The 22,137-nt window shown below is 43.0% G+C and overlaps 2 protein-coding genes across 4 annotated transcripts in view; both read right to left on the reverse strand.

Moving 5' to 3' along the window:
* si:ch211-232d10.1 overlaps window positions 1-22,137 on the reverse strand; it is a 257,203-nt gene that overhangs the window by 129,558 nt on the left and 105,508 nt on the right. The window lies entirely within an intron of this gene.
* The window catches only part of LOC108183521 (NACHT, LRR and PYD domains-containing protein 3-like), a 74,941-nt gene that overhangs the window by 28,652 nt on the left and 24,152 nt on the right, over window positions 1-22,137 (reverse strand). The window contains exons 4-8 of the mRNA NM_001444887.1: window positions 21,584-21,712; window positions 21,320-21,424; window positions 18,930-19,034; window positions 9,340-9,418; window positions 2,623-2,818 (exon numbers count right to left, since the gene is read on the reverse strand). Coding sequence (NP_001431816.1) covers window positions 2,623-2,818; window positions 9,340-9,418; window positions 18,930-19,034; window positions 21,320-21,424; window positions 21,584-21,712 — 614 coding nt within the window. The remainder of the gene's footprint in view (window positions 1-2,622; window positions 2,819-9,339; window positions 9,419-18,929; window positions 19,035-21,319; window positions 21,425-21,583; window positions 21,713-22,137) is intronic.

A 22,137-nucleotide genomic window follows, 5' to 3' on the forward strand; every position in this document is an offset into this window, starting at 1 on the left:
ATACGCTCAATGCGTAATCCTCACAACCTTCATTCAGTACAAATATCTGCTATTTCACAACTCTCTCTCTCCGTGGGCCTCTGGAATTGTCAATCAGCTGTTTTTATTAGGCAGATTTTATTACCTCCATAGCTACATATTCTGACTATAATCTCATGGCTCTAACTGAGACCTGGTTGAGGCCGGAGGACACTGCTACACATGCTACTCTTTCTGCTAATTTCTCTTTTTTCCCAAACTCCTCGTCAAACAGGGAGAGGGGGTGGGACTGGACTACTGATTTCCAGAGCATGGAAATTTACTCAGAGACCGTCCCTGACAAAGATCAGCTCCTTTGAATTCTATGCAGTCACCATTATCCACCTCTTCCACATAAATGTGGTTGTCATCTACCGCCCACCAGGTAAATTAGGGCACTTCTTAGATGAGCTGGACGTTCTTCTCTCATCTTTTTCTGATTATGACACTCCCATGTTGGTGCTAGGTGACTTCAAAATCCACATTAAAAGACCACAAGCTAATGACTTCCTGACTCTGCTTGCCTCATTTGACCTCAAAAGAGCACCTACTTCTGCTACTCACAAATCAGGTAATCAGCTAGACCTTATTTACACACGACACTGCTTCGCTGACCAAACACTAGTAACTTCACTACACAAATCAGATCATATCCTTCTGTCTCTCATTATCCACATTACTCCTGAGCCGCCACACACTCCAACACTGGTTACCTTTCGCAGAAACCTACGCTCTTTTCACCCAATAGACTATCCACCATTGTTTCAGACTCTCTTCCTCCATCTTGCAAACTCTCTGCACTTGATTCGAACAGTGCCACTGATACACTCTGCTCCACACTAGCATCATGTCTAGACAAACTATGTCCTCTAGCATCCAGGCCAGCCCGTGCCAGTCCTCCTGCACCCTGGCTCTCGGATGTTCTCCGTGAGCATCGCTCAAAACTTCGGGCTAAATTTGGCGAAAAACTAAAAATCCTGCACACCTCATAACATACAAACTTTTCTGTCTTCTTTCTCAGCTGAGGTTACTTCTGCAAAACAGACATACTTCCATCAAAAAATCAACAATGCCACTAATCCTCGCCTACTTTTTAAAACCTTTTCCTCCCTCCTCTATCCCTCTACCCCTCTATCAGGGTGTCTTGGAGGGGAGAGGTGTCCAACCTACAGCATCTAAACACTGGGGTACCTCAAGGCTCTGTTTTTGGGCCACTTCTCTTCTCCATCTACACAACATCTTTAGGATCAGTTATCCAGAAACATGGATTCTCCTACCACTGCTATGCTGATGATACCCAGCTATACCTCTCTTTTCACCCTGGTGATCCCTCGGTTCCGGCTCGCATCTCAGCCTGCCTGTCAGACATTTCACACTGGATGAAAGATCATCATCTTCAGCTGAACCTCACGAAAACAGAAATGCTTGAAGTTTCTGCCAACCTGAATTTACATGACAACTTTTCAATCCAGATGGATGGGGCAACCATTACTGCATCCAAAACGGTGAAAAGCCTTGGAGTAACGATTGATGACCAACTAAACTTCTCTGACCACATCTCTAGAACTGCTCGATCTTGCAGATTCGCACTCTACAACATCAGAAAGGTCCGACCCTTCCTATCTGAACATGCAGCTCAACTCCTTGTTCAAGCTCTTGTTCTTTCCAGACTGGACTATTGCAACTCTCTACTAGCTGGGCTTCCAGCTAACTCTATCAAACCTCTTCTGCTGCTCCAGAACACAGCAGCACGAGTGATCTTCAATGAACCTAAAAGAGCACATGTCACTCCGCTGCTCATCCGTTTGCACTGGCTGCCAGTTGCTGCTCGCATCAAATTCAAAGCTCTGATGTTTGCTTACAAAGCGATTTCTGGCTTTGCTCCTTCTTATCTGCTCTCACTTCTGCAGATGTATGTGCCTTCCAGAAACTTGCGTTCTGTGAATGAACGTCGCCTCGTGGTTCCATCCCAAAGAGGGAAGAAAACACTTTCGCGAACGCTCACGCTCAATCTGCCCAGTTGGTGGAATGAACTCCCTAACTGCATCAGAACAGCAGAGTCACTCGCTGTCTTCAAAAAGCGACTGAAAACTCAACTATTTAGTCTCCACTTCCCTTACTAATATGCAATTTGCTCCCTGACTCCACAAAAAAATAAAAAATAAAAATGACTAATGTTTTGCTTCTTACACTGTCCTTACACACCTGACACTTGCCTAAAGCACTTATTCATTGTTGCTCTTATAGTATAAATTGCTTTCTTGTCCTCATTTGTAAGTCGCTTTGGATAAAAGTGTCTGCTAAATGACTAAATGTAATTGTAAATGCATCATAAAGTTTCACTGGTGTTATTAGATGATAAACAAACTATGAAAACTGATCTGTAAAGTGTGAGTTAATATATTAGTTAAGTGTTAGTTATTAGCTTGTGTATGTTTTGGGATGTTATTCTAAAGTTGGAACTATTCCTCATTTACTAACAGTTAACAAATGAAGAATAGTTGCAACTTTAGAATAACTTCACAATAACATATATCAACTATTAACCCCCTGGGGTCGAAGACCGCGTATACGCGTTCTGACAAGTTTTTTAAAATCTCTTACCTTCAAGAATATCAGCAGCTTGATCTTGCTTCATCTCTCTCAGGAAGAAGAGTGTGAGATCAAGAGCTGCTTCTGTGATAATGCTTCTGTTCTCAGTGAACTCCTTTACAAAATCTTGACTGTTTTCTTCCTGTAAGATTTTCTTAAAGTTTGCCAGTTCATTCTTCAGGAATTCGATCATTTTGCTCTCAAGATTCTATGATTGAGGAAAAGAGAAGAACAACATTTAATGAAATCATTGATTCACACAGAGCTGTACATCCACAAACCCAATAACTGAAAATACATTATACTACATGATCATACATTATACTACATGATCATATGAGGCTGTTAAACTGCATGATTCTGATTAGCTGATGGACATTCAACACAATTTTTTTTTTTTAGATAAACACTCAGCTAAAGTAGACTCAGGCAGGTTTTGAGTGCATTACATTTGCATATCACTACGCTGAATGATTTCAGATATTTAACAGATACAACAGTTAGAAATCACATCAAAAGACAACAGAAGAATTTTGGGCGATAAGTTTGAGAACAAATACCTGATAAATGTCTGAAATACATAATATATATATACATTATATAAATATCTGAACAGTGGCTTTATTTATGGAGGAACAAGAGAGCCCTGAAGATAATAATAATAATAATAATAAACTGAAGAATCAAATCATCAATTTAATAGTTGAAGCATTAAAATGTGTATAAATAAATCACAATTTAAATAGACAAATAAATGAACATAATTAAATGTGTTTATTTAAACTGTGATTTTAAATTTCATTTAATAAAGCAATAAAACAATGCATGTATAACTAACTGAATAATTTTAAAACGCTGATTAATCAAACAATATAAATGTGTATTAAAAAATAATTTCAAATGCATTTAAATGCACAATTTAAACAGCTTTTTAAAAAGCCATTTGACGAATCCTTCTCTCTTTGTTTGCCACTTGCTTTTCTTTTTCTTTGTAAAATGCTTTTCCCGAGTTGAAAATAAATGAGTTAAAAATGTCATTTATACAGTCCACATGTGGGAGCAACCAATCAGCTTTTGTCTCAAGTCGAGGTAAACCCTCATTTGCTTGTAAATGAAATGTGTGCTGTCATTGGACAGAGAAAAAACATAACTTATTTCAGCGGGAGTTTGAAGATCAGCGAAGCGACTCAAATGTCAGGGCAATATGAACGTGTTTGGAGAAGGTTTGTGGATGATTTATCAGCTTTAGCTGACTTCTGAGGAAGAAATTCTCATCTGGATTATCACTTTCTGTACAGGAAAGATTTACAGTTGAGGGGTGGCATTACTGAGGTCAGGCGAGCTTTAAAACAAATTAGAATTCTCTTTGTAACACAATGGGGTTTACAGCTGAATCCACTAGTCAAGTTGCAACAGCCTTTCTCTTCATCTGCTCACCGATGACTCAGAATAGAATCTCTAAAACAACAGTATGTTCACTAATAGAAAAATCTGATTCATTCACATTTAACTCAAACGTTTCATCTCAGTTTACTGTTTTGTAATTCAACAATTAAACAAAAAATGAAAGATGACGTTAAATTTATAATGATAATGTGTTTTAACCCTCTGGGGTCTGAGGGTGTTTTGGGCTCTGGAGAAGTTTTGACATGCACTGACATTTCTGTTGTTTTCAGTATCTTAAAAATATATTAATGGCTAAAGTGTGATAACACTGCAAACAGCACAAGTTGGGCTACAATAATACCTAAGCAGCATGTTTGTACGTGTTTGTGTTTTTGAGAAAGAAACGTTTATGCGTGGTTAGTGAAAAACTAAAATTTTGAAGTCACTGAAACAAGGCCGTGAAACACACAGAGAACATGTGTGCACAAGACTTTTGAGAACTGGATCTGGTAGTCTAGTGTTTTTGCTTTAAAATGATGTGAGAATCATCTTGTTCACTTGCTCACAGAAAACAAAATGAATTACAATTTCAGTCACTTTCTGTGTGAAAATGGTTTATGCGAGAAGGCGTGAACTATCATTACTATGCAGTGAGTCACACCTTAGAAGACAAAGACCTGCATAATGAGCTGAATAATGAGCCATCAGACAGGTATGTGATTAGGAGGGAAGAGTTTCAAGAAGGAATCAGAGGAAAGTCTATTTACTTTTTTGTTCGCAGTTCATCTAAAATATATTTATCACATAAAATATCTGAAAATACTCTTGTGAGAGTCAGTACACTCTATACAACTCTGCAAACTTTTAAACTTACACATAGCAAATATACAGATTTTTAAATTTATTTTTATTATATGTAAATGAAGAGTTTCATTGCAAAACTTTTATCCATTTTGAGAAATGTTGTTTATTTGACATTATAATTTAAGACATCAACAGTCAAGTTCATACACAGTTTTATTGTTTTGTTTTTTTTAATATTTAATTTTATTATTTTTACATTAAACTATTACTTGAGCTCAGTGAAGGCCAGGAACACAATATTCTTCAAATCCAGGATTTATTTTATTTAATTTTATGTCCATAAATTGTTCATAAAAAATAAATAAATAAATAAAAAAACATGCCAACATGCAACATACTGGGCTTGTAGGAGTCCATCTATTAGCCCAATGATGAAACTAACAGCATGGTCAAAGGTTTAATGCATGTAAGCATTTTCTAGTGCTTCTGCAAAGAATTTTATTATTTTTTAGAATTTATTTATATTCGTTTTTTAGCTCTGAATTCAATCTGACTGCAATTTAAATGATAATAAAATTTAGATTGTATTTCTAATTGTAAGAACGGATCACATTCATCATTTATGATTTCATTTAGAGTTTTGATATTTTCTAGGGTCCGATATTCTAATTGTACGTTCATTAGGGACCAACATTGCTCAGAGTTCCACGCCCCGGGTCTGCGCATCTTCTCACGGACAATATGTCGGCACTCTGAAAATAGTCAGAGGATGCAGGATTAACTATATTTGAATAAGCTGGTCGCATTAACGCTTACCTAGTCATTATAAAAACAGATCCTTAGCCAAGCCCATACAACTTGCTATTCCCAGTGGTTGAATGACTAAAAGGTCTACATGTTATCGGCATGCTATGGCTAACAATAATCAAAATGCGCCTATTAATCAATTCAATTATGCCATACTATAAAGGTAACGAGACTCCGCTAATCTACTGAATACAATGAATTTGCAAAACTCCTGAATTAATCAAAACATAACATTTTATTTGTCAGGTAAAATTGCATTCTGCCAATTACATAATAAATCATCAGGAAGCCAATTCAGAGATGAGACTGTAACAATACAACATCCATTACTCAAAGATAAATCAAAGAGTTAAGAGATGCATACCTGACCACAGAAATACATTGCAGCATAAGTCTCAGAGATGCAGCAATGGGGTGTCTTTTTACAATATCTCCCCCCGTCCTAAAGCACATCTTACCTTATATACTCAAGTCAAAACAAACAGCCATAAATTCAAGACAATAGAAGTGTCACAGAAACCCTGACCTGGTCAATTTGAGGACTTAATCATCTCTTAGGAGGGAGAGCATCTTATCAAGATCTTATAGAAGTCAAAAACCAAATCAACATATACCAGTAAAATATTACTGTAAAATTAAGACCACTTTACCAATCACACAGAGACATTTAAAATGATACCAAACATGAATATAGTGCTGCAAGATACACCATATTAAACCTTGAATATTTTATGTGAAATGTGCTCTAATCAGAAGGTAACATAAGGGTCAAGAAGGGGGGTTTAGGTGGAAGAAGAAGGGTGACTTCGCATTACCCCCTGCTGTAATGTAGCTCTGTTTCTCCAGCTTGTGATTGCATTGTCAACAGTGATTTGAATAGAACAGGGGAACAGTTGGTTTCTTCATCACTTCTCTTGTCTAATGAAATTTCATAACAGTTCTAAGGGTCTGATATTTTGGATCCTTACAGGCTCTATTTTGACGGTCCATACGCAGAGCGCAAAACACAGGGCGCAAACGCTTTCAGGGCGTCAGAACGCATTTTTGCTAATTTAAGGACAGGAAAATCCGCCTGGCGCCGTGGCGCATGGTCTAAAAGGGTTGAGTTTATGTTCTTAATGAGTTATAGGTGTGTTTTGAGAATAAACCAATTAGAGTCTCATCTCCCATTCCCTTTAAGAGCCAGCTGCGTCGCGCCATAAGCGCATTCACTATTTACAGGACGCTAAGTATGTCTAAGTGGAAAAACTGAGCATTTCACAAGCAAACAGTTCACAGTTAACAGTTTTTCAACAGAAAACTGTTAAACAGAGCATCTACTGCGTGAGAATGAGAGATAATGGATCTACTTTCACATTCACTCTTGGATAGGGAACCCTTTACGCACAGACATCAATTAGTCTATAAATATTTAATTGCGTTTGTTAAGCGCAAATATTCGTTTCAAAACTATTTCTAAATTCAGCTCTAATTTCCAGCAAACGAATAAATGAACAATAATAATGAAGTGTGCTCAAAAACCTGAGTTATATCCTAAAACACATGCTGTGCCCCATATGGTCTAAAACCTGACATCTGGGCAAATCTAAGCTTGTTTTTAATAAAACAGATATAAATATGGATATAATAAATAATACAGCTAATAATAACAACATTACACAAAAGCAAATTGTTATGAATGAACTGAAAAAGCCTCCTGAGATGAAGAAGACATAAAAGCAGTGATTTTTCATATTTATGTAGGCTAGAAAATAATATGTTTTGTAATATTTTAATGCTTTATATTTATATTCTATATCTATTCTTATTATATCCTATATATATCCTTAATATTTACATTTGTTCATATGTAAAGATATTTGCCTATTGCTCTCTTGTGTGTATTAAGCAGTGTGTAAGCGAGGCGCAACTCTGCGCTGGAGTTTAGACCGGGTTTGTTTTGGTCTAATGAAAAATCTATTATAGTTTTTGTCAAAATAGCAACGCGCCAGCGGTCCGCCTCAGAACGCCTTTCTTTTTAGACCACAATGCCTATGGGCGCACATATGAGCGCTAATGCATTTGCTATTTAAACAGCGTATCGCAACACCTCAAAACGACTCTTGCGCCGGGTGTATGATAGGGCCTATTATCTTAACATTGTCAAACATCTTAAATTTGTTTAAAAAACAAAACAAAACAAAAAAATACATCATAAATATATGGAATAGTATATAAAATCATCAGCAGAGACTGGCAGATGCAGGAATACTTTATCTTGGTCCACTTTTGTAGCGTTTTTATACATTTTTGTCAAGTTGAAGGCTACATCTTCATCTAATAGTTTGTCAGCATGACACAGACCAACAGTACTCGCATTACTGAGCAAACTCGGAGGACATCTTGTCTACTTTAGCTCTCTTTGCCACTGGTCCTTTACCTCTGTTGTTTTCACATCTGGAAATTTACATATGAAGCGCACTTACTGAGAGGCGGGATCACGTTAGCTGTAATGAGGCGATATAGGAGAATCCGTACAGTCCTTACTTTTATACGGATTACATAAAAAGAGATCATTGATTTTCAACTTGAATTGATTAATGCAAAAGTAGACATATCAAGCTTTATATAGATATCATAAATCATCATCTTTATTGAATATTTGCCGAGTTTCCTTTTATTTTAGTGACGTGTTTATCTGACCACAGTCTGCAAACGTCTCATGCAGACGCTTGTAATAACAATGCCTCGTGGGCGTGGTCGCATTAAAACTAATGAGATCAGACTGAGAATATAGACATAGTGTTGGTTACATACTGATTACTTCATCAAGCAATGTTTGTTTTTCACATGCATAGCTGCGTTTAAAAGTAGACACTTTAAGCTTTCTAGAGATACATGTCTTATCTGTGTGTTTTACTGACGCGCTTCTAAAAGCAGTTCATAGAGAGAGAAAAGACAGAATACCTACACTGTTTGATTTCCTTATTTTGCAAAAGCACACACGTTTGTTGTTGTTGTGAGTGTACACAACAAAAAGTAGACACATAACAGATTCAATTGATGTATTAATCTTATCTGTACGATCAAAACTGAAAGTGTTTTTTAAGTTTATTTCAGCAGTTTGACGACACCTTGGGTCAAAACTCGTATACGCGGTCGTCGACCCCAGAGGGTTAAAGGCATTACCCCTGCCCTCCCCAACATTCTGCCTCTCTTAGATGGGATGACGTGTCAAATCAAAGGCGACCATACACCAACTTTTACCGGTGGGCGCTAGTTTGGGCATCTCTGCTCTCAAATGTTCTTATTAGCTAACCAAGTGCAGGATGCTATGTTTTAGCTTGGTATGTTGCATGTAGTTTGTCAATAGATGTAGTTGTCATATCCTGATATTTGTCATGCATATTTTATAAAACAGATGTAGCCAATGTCAAACTACATCCAGCTATTCTGAGTAAAACTAGTTGAAATATCAAACATTCAGTCAAAAATGACCCCAAACGGTCTCCTTTGTGCCTGTAAATGACCAAGAGACCTCAGAATGACCTAGAGATATTATTTTAATATCTGAAAAACCAAAGCAGCACAGACTGTTCAGATCATTTTGTAGACACTTTTAGTGTAGAAACTTTTAGTTGGGTCAGGGGCCAAAGCAGGTTACAAGATCCAGTTCTCAAGTTTTGTGAAGGAATATTCTGTGTGTTTCAGTTATTTCAGTGACTTTAATGAATCTAAATGAGTTTTTCCCACCTGGAAGACATGCTGGAGATTGTCTGTGAAACTCATGTGGCTCCTCTCGTCTCCTGAAGCTGGTAACTCATATTCAACACTGTTGACAGATAAAACTACTGTAATCATACATTTAGAGGCAAACACATACAGATATATCTTACAAACACTGAAAATAATTAATGTTCTGTATAGTGCTGCTCATAATAAAGAGACAGTCAGGACAGTGGACATATTTGTTTGTTTGTTTGTTTTACAAATGACAGAAACTGATAAAGGTTTAAAATGGCAAAGTTGAGTAAATGTTGGGTCATATTCTGAGCTATTGTTTGTTTTCTCTACAAGATGTCACCATTTTCCCCAGTGTTTCTGTTTGTGGTTTATTTGTGTTAATTCAGTTCTGCTGTGTCTTGTTAGACTAGCCTATTTATTCTACCCTCGTCTTCACTTGTCACTTGGTTTTTGAGTTTGATGTGCTACCACTGTTGCCGTAAGTCCTCTTGTCATTACCTTTTGTATTTTTGGCTATAGTACCCTTTGCTCTACAGAGAACTTTATGTTTGTTAACTGCTTAGCTTTTAGAGTTCCTATGTTTTTACCTGGCGGCTTTTTCTTGATGATTTTGGATTTCCCTAATAAACACCTTTGTTTGAACTAGACCTTGTGCCTTAGCAATTGGGTTCACCAACTCTCCCTGTGGCTGATCAATAAACCACTGGTCCACTACACCAGCGACCCGGGTTTGACCCTCGGGCTCATCACAGTAAAACCAAGTCAAACATGAACCCTGCTGAGGCCACTGCCCAAGAAATGGTCTCTATTGTTGCTCAGCATGACGCTACAGTCAAGCGCCATGAGGCGGCCTTGATTTAGCAAGAGGCACTTATGGAGAAGCATTCCCACTTACTATAAGAACTCATGACTTCCTTGCGACAACTCTCTGACAGTCTGCGTCAAGGTCCAACTACATCCCCAAAAGAATCTTCAACTCCAACACCTGTCATCCATACCCCTCAACCTCAGTTTGAACCATGTCTTCCCCCTCCGCAACACTTTTCAGGGGACCCGGAAACCTGTGAGGGGTTTATAACTCAGTGTGACCTCACTTTCAAGCTCCAACCCTCCACCTTCCCTTCAGATCAGGCTAAGACCGCTTATGTACTCACCCTATTATCTGACAAAGCACTTGCTTGGGCAACAGCAATCTGGAATGCTAAGTCTCCCTGCTGTACTAGTTACTCAGCTTTTTTTTAAAAGAATTACGGCGTGTATTTAACCATTCCCTCTCAGGACGAGAGGCTTTCAAGCAACTACTCACCTTGTGTCAAGGAGGTAAAAGTGCCGCAGACTATGCCATTCAATTCCGGACAATTGATGTAGGAGCAGACTGGAATGATGAGGCCCTCATCGTTTGTTTCCAGAATGGGTTGTCTGAGGTCTTCAAAGACGAGTTGGCTACCCAAGATCCAGCTAAAACCCTCGAGTCCTTAATAGACCAAGCTATCCTCCTGGACAACTGCCTGAGGGAAAGAAGACTAACCGCCTGCTATGTTCCTTCACGTTCTCCCAACCTCCTCAATACCCCATATGCTACTGAGTCACCTCAGTTTTCAGAACCAGATTCCCCAGAGCTTATGCAGCAAGGCCATGCCCGACTAACTCTTCAGGAACGCACCCGTCATATGAAGGGCCGTCTCTGCCTCTATTGTGGTGGGTCTGGTCATTTCCGTTCTGATTGTCCTGAGTTAAAGGAAAACTCACCATCCCAGACAGTAAGGAAAGAGCTGTCTCGGGAGTGACCCAATTCGTCTCTCCTAGCAACTCCAGTCTGCTCTTACCCATCACTTTGACATTGTTGATTCTGGGGCAGCGGGAAACTTCATTAATCAGACACTAGCAACTATTCTCAAGATTCCCTTTTGATAACCCTCTGGAGGTGACCGCTTTGGATAGGAGACCATTAGGTCCCGGAACTGGTACCCATCTTACTGTTCCCTTGCATGCCCGAGCCTCAAGAACCTTTTGACCTTTCTCGAGTCCCACCCCAGTATCACTCCTTTCACTCTGTCTTCAACAGAGAGCTTCTGTCTTACCCCACATAGGCCATATGATTGTGCCATAGAGCTAATGCCCGGCCAGTGCCCCCCTCGTGGTTGGGTGTTTTCATTGTCTCCTCCTAAGCAAAGGGCCATGGATACATATATCATGGAGGGCCTTAAAGCAGGGATCATCCGGTCTTCCACATCTCCGGCAGATGCAGGTTTTTTCTTTGTGGGGAAGAAGGATGGAGGTCTCTGGCCCTGCATAGATTACCGAGCTCTCAATAAGGTAACAATCTGGAATCGTTACCCCAGGGGTCTCAAACTCGCGGCCCGCGGGCCATTTGCGGCCCTCAGTGCAATATTTTGTGGCCCGCGCCGCGCCGTGTAAACAAAGGAGCGGGGATGCCGGTGACGTCACCACGCACCCCGCCCCTTTGTTAGACGCTGTGACGGGCGGGAAGAACCAAGGTAAGCTGTTCCTGCCCCTGCCTGCCACTTAGCTACATCCTGCATCTTACAGGGCTCGAAATTGCGACCATTTTGGTCACACATGCGCACGAAAATTAATCTATGCGACCTCATAATATATTTGGGCGCATTAGTGCGACTGCTGATAATGGTTGTAGTGCGACCTGTTTTGATTTTTTGTAAAAACATACTAAATCGGTCTTCCCTGCCGCTATATTGGTTCATATTAGCTGTCAATCACTCAAGGTATTCCGCTGTCAGATGACAGGGAAGGAGCTTTTATGACCACGGGAAATGCAAACGGAAGAAGAGTAAAAACTTAAAGCACACAGGTTTGCAAACCCCACCTAAAATTGAGGTGCAGATGAGAGCGATCATGACACGTTACGTGGTGAATAATGATCCACCAGCTGAGATCAATCGAGTACGCGCTTCATGGAGAAGGCGCCCGAATCTCCATGCGTTGCATTCACTGCGTTCAGCGCAAATGTCCGCTAAAAGTCAAATCTAATACTGTACATATCATCGCCAAAGAAGCTCGCCTTTACTAAGTTTACACTGAAACTGCGTCTCATAACAAACAGCAGTATTCCGCCGGTGGTCATCGCAAGAAACCTGCTCTGCCTGCTCATAAATTGGGTCGGCTGACTCGCCAGCTTTTCCACTAACACAGAAAAATGAAGATCAGCTCAGACTGAACCTTTAAATTGACACAAACTGAAACCAAATCTTTTAAAGAGTGATAGAAGTGAGACTTTACTTACTTTCGTCTATTCTTTTTTGAGGTGTATATTATTTTTATTTTTTATTTATTTACTGATGACTGCTTTGCAGCTTTCATCATTGAATTGAATGATTTATTATAATCTTTTGTTTGTTTTGTAGCAGAAATATTATTTATTAAATTGACATGCATATAAAAACAGCAGTACAAAATAAATATTTCTTACTGCAATGCTTTATTTTTGTTTGATGCAAACTATACAATTTTTTTTCATAAAGTAACAGACTTTTTATAGCAGATAACCTACATTCGTGCACATTCAAGGCAGTATCATAATGAGAAATGTAATTCATTTTTACTATTATTGTCATTTTCACCATCCTTAATATTCTATAATTATTAGACATTCATTTTGGAATTATTGCACACAAATATCAATGTCTTCGCAGCATTAGTTAGATAGTTTTTTCTGGTTTTTGTCAGTCCTATTGATGTTGTTTTAAAATACAATAAATCCCTTAAAAAGCAATTTGCAGCGGTGCTCAATCATTTTTGGTGGATGCTCCTAAATTTTTTCTGGTGCTCCTAAATTTATTTTGGTGCTCCTAAATATTTGAAGTTGGGAGCACCGGTGCTACCAAGTAAAAAAGTTAATTTCGAGCCCTGTCTTATATGTATTATAGGTAGATACAGACTGGTACAGACTGATGTGACTGGATTGGGGTGGGGGTGTTTTATTTATACATATATACGCCTTTTTTTTAGGTGAGGGAATGGAAGTTTTGAGTGAGTTCCCCCACTTTTTTCCCTAGGACTAGGCCTTTTTGGGAGCACATATTTGTGTGAGATGTTATTCTCCACCTTGAACTTCAATAAGTCAAAGTACAGGTCTAGACTTAATGATGATCATCTTCAAGCCATACTGAGGGTCTCAACTGCTTCCGCTCTAAAGCCAAATTTGGTTCAGATTTGTGAGAAGAAGCGCTGTCAAGTCTCTGGCAGCAAGGAGTAGGCAAAAGATGCCATGTTCAGAAGAACTGTTCATAATCTTCACTCAATTTTCTATTAATGTTCAGGACACTTCATGTTCAGAAGAAATAATTAAAACTGTTAATAATGACATTTGAGGACTTTTTTTTGTGAAATCCCCAGCCTCACCCAGACTTTGCCTCCTGCGGCCCCCAGGTAAATTTGGGAGTTTGAGACCCCTGCGTTACCCCCTTCCCCTTATGGCCATTGCCTTTGATTTACTCCAGAAAGCCACCATATTTTCTAAACTGGACATGCGCAATGCCTACCAGTTGGTACGGATTAAGCAGGGCGATGAGGGCATTTAATACTCCTACAGGGCACTATGAGAAGCCTTCGAAGCCTCTCGTCCCCTTTTTCCCGGAAGTGCACAGTAGGCTCATGCAGTCTTGGAGGGCACCTTTCTCTGCCCACACTGCGTCCGACTCCGCCCTCACCACCCAGGATGGTGGAGCTGCCAGGGGGTATGAGGCGATCCCGCAGGTGGAGCGCGCCATTGCGGTCAATCTTTGTCCGCGTGGTGCCCCCACTTTGCGCAGTCCGCCCCGTCTCCCGTCCAAAGCCTGTAGGTTATCTGCCTCCCTCGGAGCTAGAGCTTACAAGGCTGCGGGCCAAGCAGCTTCCGCCTTGCACGCGATGGCCACCTACCAGCGCTACCAAGCGCAGGCGCTGGCCGAGCTGCACGAAGGTGGGTCTAACCCAGGCTTGTTACACAAGCTGCGCACTGCGACTGACTATGCTCTCCGGACCACTAAGTCCGCCGTGTGCGCACTGGGGAAGACGATGTCCACACTTGTGGTCCAGGAACGCCACCTCTGGCTAAACCTGGCAGATATGCGCAATGTTGACAAAGTTCGCTTTCTTGACTCGCCCATATCCCAGACTGGCCTGTTTGACGACACCGTCGGTGAATTCACCCAGGAGTTCAAGGCGATGAAGGAGCAGTCGGATGCGATGGGCAATGTCATCTATCGGCGGGGCCGTAAGTCCACTCCGTCCCCTGCCGAGCCATCCACCTCCGCTGCTCCTTGCCGGGGGCGCCCGGCAGCCCCTCCTGCCCAGGGCGCCGCTATGTCCGGTAAACGGACCGCGAAGCGTCCCTGAGACAGGCCATCCGGAGAAGATGAGACTTGCTCTTTCCCCGCTGGAGGGCGGGGCCCATATTCCAACGGTACTTTTCAGTGCCACCAAAGTTTCGAACAAAGAGCATTTTTTCCCTTCCCCGGATGTTACAGCTCAAACCCTGCCAGTCTGGGATGCGCTGCCTCTCAGCTCCGCCAGCAGCTCACGGGCGCTGGGGGGACGGTCTCCCTTCTCCCAGCCCCCAAGTCCCCCCTCCGGAGTCAGGGTGCGGAGCCAGAGCGAATCGCTCTCCTCCAGCTCTTCTGTGGGACCCTCGCGCTCCCCGGATCAGCACACCCGCTCCTCGCTGCCCCTCCGCGGGTACGTCAACGATTGCTGGGATGACTTCAATAGCGAGGGCTCTGCCTGCCTGGTTAGCGCGAGCCAGTCCCTCGCGGTGGCTCATACGCACGATCAGACTCAGCTACGAACTGCAGTTCTCGAAACGGCCTCCCAAGTTAACGGCCGTGTATTTCACCAGGGTCTATCCCCTGTCCGCCCCTGTCTTGCGAGAGGAGATTGCTGCCCTCCTGGCGAAGGGTGCAATCGAGCCGGTACCTCCAGCCGAGACGGAGAACGGGTTTTACAGCCCGTACTTCACCGTACCCAAAAAGAGCGGTGGGTCACGGCCAATCCTAGATCTGCGCGTTTTGAATCGCTGCCTTCACAAGCTGTCGTTCAGAATACTTACGCAGAAGCGCATCTTCCGATGCGTCCGCCCTCAGGATTGGTTTGCAGCCATAGACCTGAAGGACGCTTATTTTCATGTCTCCATTCTTCCACGCCACCGTTAGTTTTTGCGGTTTGCGTTCGAAAGTCGAGCGTGGTAGTACAAGGTACAAGGTCCTGCGGCTCGCGGGCATCCGCGTACTCAATTATCTCGACGATTGGCTGATTTTAGCCCACTCTCGGGAGCAATTGACTACGCACAGATACAACGTGCTCCGGCATCTCCGCCTATTGGGGTTGCAGGTCAACTGGGAAAAGAGCAAACTCGCCCCGGTGCAGAGGATCTCTTTTCTCAGAATGGAGCTGGACTCGGTCACCATGGTAGCGCGCCTCTCCGGAGAGCGCGCTCGCCTGCTGCTGAACTGTCTGAGGGAGCTTGACAGCAAAATAGTGGTCCCACTGAAATATTTTCAGAGGCTCCTGGGGCATATGGCTTCCGCTGCGGCTGTCACGCCGCTCGGATTGCTCCATATGAGACCACTTCAGCACTGGCTTCAAGATTGAGTTCCAAGACGCGCATGGCATGCGGGCACACACCGAGTCTCTGTTACTGCGCTGTGTCGCTGAACCCTCAGCCCCTGGAACGACCCCTCGTTCCTGCAGGCCGGTTTGCCTCTGGAACAGACGTCCAGTCATGTTGTTGTCTCAACAGATGCTTCCAGCACAGGCTGGGGAGCCATGCGGCTGGGGAGCCGCAGCATGCAGCTGCGGGCCTGTGGGTAGGTGCCCAGTTGCATTGGCATATCAATCGCCTAGAGCTGTTGGCAGTGTTGCTCTCCGCCATTTTTCTCCGGTGCTGGAGCGGCAACACGTGCTGGTCAGGATGGACAGTATGGCGGCCGCAGCGTATATCAACTGCATGGGGGGTATGCGCTCTCGCTGCATGTCTCAGCTCGCCCGCCGTCTGCTCCTCTGGAGTCACCCGCAGCTGAAGTCGCTGCGCGCCATTCACATCCCAGGTATGCTCAACCGTGCAGCCGATGTGCTGTCACGGCAGCAGATTCACTCTGGAGAATGGAGACTCCACCCCGAGTCTGTCCAGCTGATATGGGCGCGATTCGGGGAGGCCCAGATCGATCTGTTTGCTTCCCCCGAGAACGCTCATTGCCAGTTGTTTTATTCCCTGACCGAGGGCTCTCTCGACACGGATGCACTGGCCCACAGCTGGCCTCGGGGCATACGCAAGTATGCGTTTCCCCCAGTGAGCTTGATCATGCAGTTACTGTGCAAGGTCAGGGAGGACGAGGAACAGGTTCCGTTAGTTGCGCCCCTCTGGCCCAACCGGACCTGGATATCAGAGCTCTCCCTCCTCGCGACGGAAGAGAGAAGACCTACTTTCTCAGGGACAAGGCACCATCTGGCACCCTCGCCCCGATCTCTGGAACCACCACGTGTGGTCCATAGACGCGAGGAAGACTTAGGTAACCTGCCGCCCGTGGTGGTTGATACCATCACTCAGGCTAGAGCCCCCTCCACTAGGCGCGCCTACGCCCTGAAGAATATTCACTGACTGGTGTATCTCTCTCAGAGAAGACCCCCGATCTTGCCAGATCAGTGTTGTGCTCTCTTTCCTTCAAGAGAAGCTGGATAGCAGGCTGTCACCCTCCACTTTCAAGGTTTACGTTGCCGCCATCTCCGCTCACCATGACGCGGTGGCTGGAGGCACCGTGGGAAAGCATAACCTCATCATCCGGTTCCTCAGAGGCACAAGGCGAATTAATCCAACTCGCCCCCCTCTCACGCCCTCTTGGGATCTCGCCCTCGTTCTCACAAGCCTGCGATTTGATCCCTTCGAGCCACTCGATTCAGTATCCTTAAGATTTCTGTCCCTGAAGACAGCTCTGCTGGTCGCGTTGGCCTCCATTAAGAGGGTCTGGGACCTGGAGGCATTTTCGGTCAGTGACTCGTGCCTGGAATTCGGGCCGGATAACTCTCACGTTATCCTGAGACCCCGCCCGGGTTATGTGCCCAAAGTCCCTTTAGAGATCAGGTAGTAACCCTGCAAGCGCTGCCCCCAGAGGAGGCAGACTCAGCCCTTTCTTTACTTGTCCAGTCGTGCCTTTCGCGTTTATGTGGACCGTACTCAGTACTTTAGATCTTCTGAGCAGCTCTTTGTCTAATATGGCGGACGGCAGCAGGGAAGTGCCGTGTCTAAACAACGTTTATCCCACTGGATTGTGGAGGCCATTTCATGTGCTTATTTGAGCAGAGGTCAGCCGCGCCCCCCGGGAGTGCGTGCGCACTCCACTTGGAGCGTTGAATCCTCTTGGGCGTGTGCGCGCGGCGCTTCTTTAACAGACATTGGTAGAGCTGCCCAACGTACTGTCGTATATTCCTAGAATTATCCAGATGCTAGCGACTCCCAAAAAATATACCTATTCCGTAAAGCTTCTTTTGAAGTGGGGATAAGTTAGGCCCAAGGGCACGTTGGAGGACCGCGCCTTCCATGATTTGGGTGCGTCACGCTTGCCTGACTGCCCTCTCATGGTGGGTGTTGGTAAGGTGCAGTCATTATGGCACTTTCAATGGGCTCCCATACGTGGATTTAGAACATCAATAGTATAGTGCTGAAGTTCCCCCCGAAGGGGAACGTTCGAGGTTACTAAAGTAACCCTTCGTTCCCCGAGGAGGGGAACGGAAGCACTATACTCCGTCGCCATAATGACTGTCCCTTAGCTGTTAAAAGTCTCTTCAGCTTAAAAAGGATAGCATCTGCTGGCGCCAGGTGTGCTTATATGCTCAGTTAATTGGCGATGCAGCACACCTGCGCATGCTTACGCTGCCAATTCATTGCTTTCATTGGCCCGTTCAATACTCTTTCAGACAAGTAGCTTCTGAACCGAATCTCCCATACGTGGATTTAGAACATCAAATCCACTTATAGTGCTTCCGTTCCCCTCCTTGGGGAACGAAGGGTTACTTTAGTAACCTCAAACGTTTCTTATCGTCTAGGAATACCGAGGTCATTTAGGATTAATCCCACCTTATATGTATCTTTCCTAAAACCTGTGTTGGGTTTTTCTTTTGTTCCCTCTGACAGATTCCCTCCTCCTCCTCGCAACATTGGGGGTAAGCCTGGCTACACATTTCGCAGGATACTGGATGTTCGGAGGGTGCAATGGTCTCAACAGTATCTTGCGGACTGGGAGGGTTATGGTCCCGAGGAGCGCTCCTGGATTCCCGCTAAGGACATCCTTGACCCCAAGTTGATCCGGGATTTTCAAGCTCGCAGTTCGGGTGGTCTTGGTGGAAACGTCAGGAGCCTTTCCTAAAGGGGTGGGGGGGGTCCTGTCATATTCGGGCTCATCACATGTTGGCATAGAAATGCGAGATTATTATTTACTGAAAGAAACTCTGAGTAACTAAAACTGCAAATGGAGGTGCCTTAATGAGTCAACAAAGTTTGATTTATTCAAACAATTCATTCAGGAACGACTCTGATTGTTGGTTTACACAACACAGTCCAAGTGTGATCAATAATGTAAAACACAATGTACCTTTGGGCAGATGATGGTGCTTTCCTACTGAGATCTGGTGGATTACCCATTGACCCGTCACTCTTCACAGACACAGAGCTGGACACACGTGATCCTGATCTCACACTAAACACACAAACACACCAGAAGAAAAGGAGCGTCACAACCTCACAGTGTTTTTTCAAGGTGTAAGATCAATCTTTAATGTGAAATATTTCAGATCAATCTTTAAAGTGAAATATTTCAGATCAAAAAAGGCAGTGACATCATTTATTATGCCCTTCCGAAAATGTAAGTACCCATCCATTATTCCCACTCATGTGTCTCCTGCATTTAAAGTTTTTCATTCAAGTCAATATTCAAGTTAAAAACATTTAAGAAGAATTTAATTACAGCTCTGCACATCCACTTGTCCAGTGTTTTTATTTTTTATTTGACTTTTAAGTGGAAAGTGTCGTACCCATGTTTTCACCCTAGTTTTGTCCATGTTTATAAATGAAACCCCTTGTCAAAAATTTTGGTGCTATTTCTTTTTACATTAATACTAGGCTATATTAAATAGATCTGAAAAGGTCTAAAATAGTGTTAGGATTTTGTAAAAATGGTGTTTTCACTTCATGGGAACTGCGACATGTGTCTAGATAAAGACACTTTGGGAGATCTAGACGACCAATGACTCTCAAGAGTACGAAAACGGGCAAATGAGTTGGCATAGCTTGGCTCCTCAGGTGCCAGTGATTAATCACTATCAGTATATCAGCTGGTGCATGTGAAGCAAGCATGAGATTTTTGCTTCAGAACCTCTCAAAGAGAGTAAAGAACTTCTTCTGTCACACTGACTTCAAATCAAATGCAGTATTCCTACCAGTGCGGGCGTCGACGTGACAGCTGTGGTGGAACTGGGCTTCCTTCTCGTCCCCTGGATGTCCTTCTGGTAGCTAAAAGAGCAGTTTCAACTAAAAGAGCCAAACCCCTATGAGAGCAACACGGTTGAACAATGTGTTTAAGGATGTCATTCCGACTGTGTTTCTAGATGTGGTGGTTTTCTCGCCTTGTCGTATTGATGGATGCCTCCAGTACGGGCTGGGAGGCCATGTGCAACGAGCATGCAGCGTCAGGTTTATGAACCGGACCCCATCTGAATTGGCATATCAACTGTCTAAAGCTGTCGCCAGTGTTTCTCGCTCTCCTCTGCTTTTTACCGGTTTTAGAGCAGAAACACGTGCTCGTCAGAATGGACAGCATGGCAATGGTGGCTTATATCAACTGTTTGGGGGGTATACACTTCCATCGCATGTCTCAGCCTGCTCATTGTCTGCTTCTCTGGAGTCACACTTGGCTGACAGCGCTGTGTGCCATCCACATCACAGGAGAGCTCCACCCTGCAGCCAATGCGCTCTCTCTGGGTTGCCAGTTCTGTCTGAATCAGCCCGTCTCTACAGTCAGACTGTGAGCACTCAGCCTGTATTTGCTCATTGTTGTTCTTAGATTACTGTGCTTTACTGAACTCACATATGTTGCTGTGGTATAATCTCTGTTTAGGTCTAAATAACATTGAATTTTACTACCGGCTGCTTCATTCCAGTAAATCAGATACTCTTCTGTTCCTGCATTTATCTTCTGATTGGGCTTAATTCTGTGGATGAGCATGTCCGTGTCCTGATGCTGTCTGCTGTTAGTCATATTGGTTGTGTTGGTTTGTGTTTGCAGCTTTAGGATCATCTGTATCAGGGGGCTTTTTTCTATGTCTATTTCTTAGTTTTTGAGGGCTTTAAAATGATAAGAGTTGGGGTCACTCATTTTAATGTGTTTCCAATATTTAACGGATCATTTCTCAATGCGCATGAGTAGAGGATACTGGCCTAATTCTGCCCTGCATGCATTGCTGGCTGTGTTTCTCTGTACCCTGAGGATGCTCCTACAGAACTCTGCATGTAGGCTTTGAGCTGGATTCTTATCTCACTGATCAAACTCATGAATCAAGACGTATGATGGGATTGTCTGCATACAGATGTTTCATAAATCACAAATAAACCTTGTCGTAAGTTGATTTCATGTGATCAGCAAACATTTCTCTGCCACTTACTTGGATTATTGTTTTCTTCACCTTGACATTGGGATTTTTTACTAACTAGCTGCTGCAGATGGATCTTCTGCCTCTTTATTTAAACATCATAATGACAAGGAGGGCATTTTACAAAGTCATATTCATTATTTAACTTTACAAACCATAAGGAAATGTTGTATGATTAGATATCTGTCCATATGAGGAGTATAAACGAATACATTCAGATTATAACACTGGTTTAGTGGAAAAAATCTTACTTATTGTTGTGTAACTAAAATAAGAAAGTCCTGATAAATACTGAAATACAGTCCATGTGTGATCAATAATATAAAACACAAAATACCTTTTGGCAGATGATGGTGTTTTCCCACTGAGATCTGGTGGATTACCCATTGACCCATCACTCTTCACAGACACAGAGCTGGACACACATGATCCTGATCTCACACTGAACACACAAACACACCAGAGGAAAAAAAGCGTCACACCTTCACGGTGTTGTTCAAGGTGTAAAATAAATCTTAAAGTATTGTATAAGTATACTAAAAACCCTTGATAAACACTGCTAAGAATTTTTGTGTGAGCAATAATATAAACCACACAATACCTTTTGGCAGATGATGGTGTTTTCTCTCTGAGATCTGGTAGATGATCCTTTGAACTGATGTTTTGATGAAGTTTTGAGAGGTCATTCAATAGAGACACAGAGCTGGACACACGTGATCTTGATCTCAAACTGAAGAAACGAACACACCAGAGGAATAAACTGCAGGACAAACTTCAGTCTCCTTTACCAGAGTTTCAGACAAATAATCAGACAAATATGACAAATATGTTCAGTTTAATTCAGCACTAATTAATAGTTGCCTGAAGGTCTGTCCAATCAGGTCTGCTACACAGGAATCGTGGGTAAACAGAAGAGTGATGCACTGCTTTCTCATTTATTCATTCATTTTCCTTCGGTTTAGTCTCTATTCAGAGGTCTCCACAGCAGAATGAACCACCAACTATTCCAGCATACGTTTTACACAGCAGATGCTTTTCCAGCCACAACCCAGTACTGGGAAACCACCACACACACAAACACAAACACACACACACACACACACACACACACACACAGTTGGAGGTACACAGTGACCTCACACAGGCATAGAGGGC

The sequence above is a fragment of the Danio rerio genome, chromosome 4 (genome assembly GCF_052040795.2).
Source record: "Danio rerio strain M-AB ecotype USA chromosome 4, GRCz13ab, whole genome shotgun sequence".
NCBI classification, from domain to species: domain Eukaryota; kingdom Metazoa; phylum Chordata; class Actinopteri; order Cypriniformes; family Danionidae; genus Danio; species Danio rerio.